Genomic DNA, 7,400 nt, shown 5'->3' on the forward strand with positions numbered 1-7,400 from the left:
GTTTGACATATCGTAATAACAAATGTCTTGACCCCTGGAGCTTTCTGCTATCAAATTTGGGGTCAGTTTTATTTCCTTAGTTTTAATATTTGTTCTTTAAAATGAATGACGACCATTTTATGTTTTTATTTCAGATCTGATGGACGTTAAAGAGGAAAGTCAAGAACTGAATGAAGTGGAAAAGAAACACCATCCAGATCAGACATGTCATAATTTCATAACTGGACAAAATTCTGTAAGTAATTCAGAGACTGAAAATAATTTCTCACAAAAAAGGACTCAAAGAGCAAGAGGCAAAAATTCTTTCACCTGCTGTCAGTGTGGGAATACATTTACACGTAAAGCAAGTCTGAGTAAGCACATGACAGTCCACACTGGCGAGAAGCCTTTCACCTGCCATCAGTGTGGGAATACTTTTACACGTAAAGCAAGTCTGAGTAAGCACATGACAATCCACACTGGTGAGAAGCCTTTTAAATGCCATCAGTGTGGGAAGAGTTTCAGACAAGCATGTAGTCTCAAAAGTCATTTGTTATTTCACTCTGGAGAAAAGTCATATAGCTGTGATCAGTGCTGCAAAACATTTTCTTCTAGATCAGTCTTAAGAACACACTGTAAAATTCATGCAAATGAGAAACCTTACTTATGTTCACTTTGTGGAAAGACTTTTTTATATGTGGACAGTTTAAAATACCATCAGAGAAAACATACTGATGTGAGAGATCATGTATGCTCTGAGTGTGGGAAGGCCTTTCACAGAGCTTCTGACTTGGAACGTCACCAAAGAGTCCATACTGGAGAAAAACCTTACAGTTGTTCATATTGTGAAAAGGGTTTCACTAATTCAGGAAACCTGACAAAACATGAGAGGGTGCACACTGGAGAGAAGCCATACAAATGCACTTCATGTGGGAAGAGTTTCATTGAGCCAGGAAACCTGAAAGCACACAAGAGAGTGCATACTGGTGAGAGGCCGTACCACTGCACTTCATGTGGGAAGAGTTTCATTAGGTCAGGAAACCTGAAGGTACATGAGAGAGTGCATACTGGAGAGAAGCCATATAACTGCACTTCATGTGGGAAGAGTTTCAGCCACTCAGGCACTCTACTGACTCATAGAAAAAAACATTGTCCAGTGTTGTCACACTGAGCTTAGTTCATCTTTGTTTGCATGGCAAATAGTATGAAATTAAAAAAGATGGAATTTCTCTGAAAAGAACAATTACTGTAAGTGGGTGAATTGTTACATTACTTGTAGTGCTGATTGAGCTGTCATTCTGTGTAAAGGGTAGAAAGACATTTGTACTTTTTCAACAAACTAGAAGGAAGTCAAAGCGTTAAAACCATTGTTGATGCTGTGAAATGGAAAGATTTTTTGTATGAATTCTATGATTGAGAGTAGCAATAGTGCTAAATTATGTTAACAATGACGTAATTATTCTATTAGTCTGTTATACTGTATCTGTATCCATTCAGTATGTTGTTAGCTGTAATACATGGAGAACTAATCCACTGAAATCATTAAGAGTCTATGAGTAGTCTACTGTAGGGTGTTTATAAGTTAATCAGTCAAAACATTGACTCTGTTTAAAAAAAATATTTTTTTAAAAATAATGTTATTTTGCTCATTCCATTATTTTGATTTTGCACTTTGCAAAAATCAGTGTAGCTTGGGCAGGGGCAGCTTTATCTAATCTTTTTGTTTGTTTGTTAACGCCGGGTTCACACATCCTCTGTGAGCGTGGCGTGAGCGGCGCATTTTCGTTTCGCCGCCCATGTTAACAGATGACACCGCTTACACTGAGTTGTGCGGTGAAGCATCCCAGACACGGCAGTGAGCGGACAGTTTCGGCGTTGAGCCTATTTTTACACTAAAATAATCAGATTATTGAAAAAACACAAAATCAAATCAAAATTATTCAAACGGAACCTATAGTACACTACAATTTATATGTCTGCATGCAAGTAAACTCAATAAAATAACTTGGTAAAGGAAAAAATTAATAAACTGACCTTTTGCCATTCTGTGTGTATAGGTGAACAATCACAAGTGTGCTGATAAAGACGAAGTGCACGTGACTGCCCACTGTTGTCCCCGAAGCAGCAATAAAATCAGCTTATGACCTTATTAAAGAAAAACTTTGGTGTAGGACCCCATAGATGACTTTATTTTCTGCACAGAGGCGCTGCTGTTTCTTGCAGAAGAGACACGGCCAATGTGAACATCCAATGCAACCGCCCCGCTCACGCACCACTCACGGAGGATGTGGCATAATTCAGTTAAAACATAGTGCTGCAGTGTTTATTTAAAATTATTTAGTTTATGATTCAACTTAATTACATTATACAGTACAATAGCGTGATTGTAGTTACAATAGTGAACTAGAGTGTGAAATGTTTAGTTTTTTGTCACAATGTATTGTGCACACTGCAGCCAAGCAAACCAAGACAATGGGCCTCATTCATGAAACGCGAGTAGAACGAATTTTTGTGTAAATCGTTCATAAAGCCGGCCTGATTTTTGGATTCATAAAAGTTTTCGTATTTTCAAAACGTTAGTCAGTACAAACAAAATGTTCACCTGCTCCCGACCATGTGTAAATTGTGCGTAAGACATCTGAACGTGTTGTGTTCTTTCAGACAAACTGCCATGTCTACATTTTGATAGAATTCAAATTAAATATGTAATAAAAAAAATTAAATGAGTAAAATAAACCTTAAAAAATAACGAATAATAAAAAAAAAGAAAAAAGCTTTCATATAGAAAAGTTTCTATGTTGCTTGCATTTATTTATAACTCGTTTATTTTCAGCAGAATTTCTTGACATGGGTTTGCATTTTATTTTCTCTGAAAATAGTAATAATGCCCTCTAACGTGACTGGCTGGACTTTTTTTTTTTTTTATTTGATATAAGCTCTATTATTAAAATGTAATAATTATGTAGGATATAGGCATCAGTAAATCGCATTCAGTTGACGTATGGTCAGTGGTAAAACAATAAATGAACACATCATGGGCAGGTGCATAAACAATACAACGGGGGAAAAGAAGAAAAAGCCTGCACACTACCAAATAGCTTTTAAATCTGTAATATCTTACAGTGTTTCGGTCAAAGACCTTCTTCAGGCATTCTATCCATTTTTTAATTTTGTTCCTGTTGCAAGGGAAGTATCACAGTACAGTCTTGGATTTACTTGAGAAGTTTCTCCAAAGATGCTGGCGATGTGCTCAACTGAACCAGAGAAGGTGGTGGACATGAACTGAACATGTTTTACACTAAAGCTTCATGTCAAATCATTTTTATTGACCTCTTGAACTGTTTCATTCACAAAAGAACCTCTGATGACAGCAAAGATGAGAGCAAGTTCCTCAGTTTCTTTTTAGATGCAAGTTTTTGCTAAATCAATATTTTACGATGTGAATGCACTCCATTAAAAAAACAAAAACAACAACAACCTTTATTACTGTTCACATATATGTTAAAAGCTTCCTATTCTCATTTACTAGTGAGTCTGAAGCCTTCCTTATATGGCATATCATGGGTGTGGATTATGATAATTGTGAATGAACGTGCACACGCACTCTATTTAAGAATGTTTGTAATTCACTAACATACACCAGTTGTACTAACAAATCTGGGGAATATGAAGCGTTTGTGAATCCACCGGAAAGATTTCAGGAAGCTCCATTTTACGTGGAAATTACTCCCAAATCTTTCATATTTAATTTTTTTTTTTCATGAATGAGGCCCATTGAGCGCTGCGATGCGTTTAAAACACAAACATGACATCTGAGGGAGACTGCAGAAGCTTTTGTTCTCCTTTGCTTTATTTCCAAATGTTCCACAGTTGCTGCTTTGTTTGTTTCCTTAACTTTTCATTGCGACTGCCACAGCATTGCACTGCTATAGTGGAGATTTCCTCTATGTCAGTTCTATGATTTAGCTCATCAACTCATCAGTTGAGACTCCAAGACCTGAATTGGGTGTGTCAGATAAGGGAGAAATACACTAATACGTCATTCTCCAGGATTCCGCCAGCGCAAATGCGGATGCGGGGGTTCTAGTGATTCGTTTGGACAGTTTATATAAATTAACCAGTTCAAATAAAAATCACAGATTCACTTGACCCCTGCATAAGTCAGCTTTGTTTTCATTCTTTTTTTTAAAGTTAATCAGCATGTTTTTTCCGACTCAGTTTTATAAAATTGAGTGTTTTATTACTTAAAAAAAATATATCAATCTTGTGGAGCAGTGAAGAGCAAGAGACCGACACATTTGGTATAGCGTCAGGCCTCGGAGAAGCTTTAATTTTAAATAATAATCAACATAAAATGTCCAAATAAGGGAATTAAAGTGTTCAAGGGGGAAAGTGTTCAAAATGAAGGGGGAATCTGGTATCCTTGAGTTGAGACAGGGGGTTTCTGTAGGTCGGGGTGTGCTAATAAAAAGGTCCAGGACTTGAGCAAGGTCTGGCGATCGGACGTGCTCCCCTCCTAGCTTCAGGGGCTGCAGCGTCTGAGGGGAAGTGCGGCCTGGCTTCTTAGCCCGTCAGTTGCGGCGCGTGCTGTCATCCCCAGCAGCACATCTAAATTGCGCTGGGGTTCCAGAGAGCAGGTTGGGTGGCACATCTAATTCAGCCGTTACCCTCCCCATGCTCTTTGACCTGCAAGGACGCCAGTGTGTGCACACAAGGAGATAGAAGCCGGCTTCCCAAGGAGAAGCACGCTCTACGTTTTAATGGCAGCTTGATGAGACTATATTCATATCATGTATGCCTCATCATACGCTGCCAAATTGAGGCTTATTAAATTGCACCTTGTGAGCCTGGCTGAAGAACGACCCTTAGAAGTGGGGCAACGATGACGAGAGGGAGAGGCGGGTCTTCCGCCACATCCCCCCTCCCCTCCAAAGCATTGCCCCAGTGACACCTCCTCCCATGCTCCTATCCGAATATGTCCAGAGGTGCACACTCTTCAGCCATCAACACAGGAATGCTACTTCCTCAAACAGGCCCTATGGTCAGAGTGGGCATGTAAGTGATAATCCCCCCAAATCCCACTCATGTGCTGGACCATCCTGTGGACACTCTATTCCCCATTTTGGACATTTTCTGATGTTTATAATTTAAAACAAACACCTCTGGGAGGCCTGACACCACACCCATTGTGTCTGTCTCTTGCTAACCTGGCCAAATAAATTGAGTTTGATTTATGTGTTGAACCTTGCTCTTGTGCATGAGAACTCTTTTTTTCCAGGCTGAAAATAAACTTTCTTTATTTTTTGTTTATAAAATAAACAAGAGTTCTCTTGAGTTTTTCCTTCATTATGATAATTCTCTGACATTCCATTAATCTTTCTATGTATCTCACTAAGTATTGTCACAACTGAATATATTATTTTATTCAACAGGTACAGGTGTTCCTAATAAAGTGTTGGTGAGTGCATACACACTGAGCACTTTATAAGAAAGACCTGTATACCTACTTATGTGATTATCTAACAGCCAATCATGTGGCAGCAGTGCATAAATCAAGCATATATGGGTCAGGAGCTTCAGTTAATGTGCACATCAACCATTAGAATGGGGAAAAATGTGATCTCAGTGATTTGGACCGTTGCATGATTGTTCGTGCCAGGCGGGCTGGTTTGAGTATTTGTGTAACTGCTGATCTCCTGGGATTTTCACGCACAACAGTCTCTACAATTTACTCAGAATGGTGCCAAAAACAAAAAACTTCCAGTGAGCAGCAGTTCTGCGGACAGAAATGCCTTATTGATGAGAGAGGTCAACGGAGAATGGCCAGACTGTTCGAGCTGACAGAAAGGCTATGGTAACTCAGACAGCTGCTCTGTGCAATTGTAGTGAGCAGAATAGCATCTCAGAATGCACAACATGTCAAAACTTGAGGCGGATGGGCTACAACAGCAAAGGACATTGGGCGCTTTATTAAGACTATAGTGTTCCTTATAAAGTGTTCAGTTAGTGTATACATACACTACCGGTCAAAAGTTTAGGGTCACTGTGGCAGTGGGGGCATGGTCAAGCGTCCATCCGGAGAGAGAGAAAGCAGTAAGGGCGCTTGCACCTGAGCTAGATTATGTTTAACACCTGTCTCTAATTCCAGTGAGCATGGGGAGAGTGGCGTATAACCAGCCACGCCACCAGCAGCAGAGTGAGAGATTCTGGCACAAGAAAGGCCACGGTGTACCCGAAGCTGAAGCGGTTTAATCTGTTATGTGTGTGAAGCTGATGTGTTGAGGTTATTACATTCCTGTGAAGCTGATGTGTTTGTTTGACTACCTGCTGTGAATCTGATGAGTTTGTGAACTTGAAAAACCTTGAAGTGGCCAATTAAAAATCTTACCTGTGCCAGAAGAAACCCCGCTTCCCTGTGTCTACTTAAACTCATTCTTTATTATTACATTTTTTCACATTTTAGAATAATAGTAGTCATCAAAACTAAAAAAAAAACAGAAATGGAACTATGGGAATTACACTACCGGTCAAAAGTTTTGAAACACTTACTCATTCTTTATTATAATTTTTTTTTTTTTTTCACATTTTAGAATAATAGTAAAGTCATCAAAACTATGGAATAACAGAAATGGAACTATGGGAATTATGTTGTGACTAAACAAAATCCAAAATAAATCAAAACTGTGTTATATTTTAATATCTTCAAAGTAGTCACCCTTTGCCTAGAATTTGCAGACATGTACTCTTGACATTTTCTCAACCAACTTCTTGTGGTATCACCCTGGGATGCTTTTTAAACAGTATTGAAGGAGTTCCCATCTATGTTGGGCACTTATTGGCTGCTTTTCTTTATTATTTGGTCCAAGTCATCAATTTCAAAAACTTTTTTTTATTTATTTATTTTTTATAAATTTTAGTTTTATAATGAAATAAATGAATATGGTGGCACAGTTATATTTTTGTCTACAAAACTAATTTCAAACTTTTAAGCATACACCGTCAGATCAAAAGATTTTAAGATCATGAGAAACATTTCAGTCAAGTGTTTCAAAACTTTTGACTGGCAGAGTATGTTATGACTAAATAAATCACAAATAAATAAAAATTATGTTATTGTCACAGTCTGTCTCTCTCATGTTCTTCAAGGACTCTTATTTTGAAGTTTTCCCCCAGACTTCATTTCCCAGAATTCTCTGCCCTAATCACTTCCACCTGTTCCTTATTTTCCTCACCTGTATTCCATTCCTTCATTTAGTGCTTTGTGTATAAATACCCTCTAGTTTTGTTAATTCATTTGTCAGTCCTTGAAGTGTTTCGAGTTAATGAAGTGTTATGTTGTGCTTAGTTTTTTTTTAAGAGTTTGTGTTTGTTTCCACTCCAGCAAATGTTCTATTCCAACGATAATAAAGGATTTAAATATT

At 38.2% G+C, this 7,400-nt stretch overlaps 1 protein-coding gene across 3 annotated transcripts in view; it reads left to right on the forward strand.

The window, feature by feature from the left end:
• The window catches only part of LOC127442939 (gastrula zinc finger protein XlCGF17.1-like), a 144,091-nt gene extending 136,691 nt beyond the window's left edge, over window positions 1-7,400 (forward strand). For all 3 annotated transcript variants that reach the window (XM_051701345.1, XM_051701344.1, XM_051701343.1), the window contains exon 3: window positions 135-7,400. In XM_051701345.1, coding sequence (XP_051557305.1) covers window positions 140-1,150 — 1,011 coding nt within the window. In that variant the 5' untranslated portion in view covers window positions 135-139 and the 3' untranslated portion in view covers window positions 1,151-7,400. The remainder of the gene's footprint in view (window positions 1-134) is intronic.

Source organism: Myxocyprinus asiaticus, chromosome 6 (assembly GCF_019703515.2).
Source record: "Myxocyprinus asiaticus isolate MX2 ecotype Aquarium Trade chromosome 6, UBuf_Myxa_2, whole genome shotgun sequence".
NCBI classification, from domain to species: Eukaryota; Metazoa; Chordata; class Actinopteri; order Cypriniformes; family Catostomidae; genus Myxocyprinus; species Myxocyprinus asiaticus.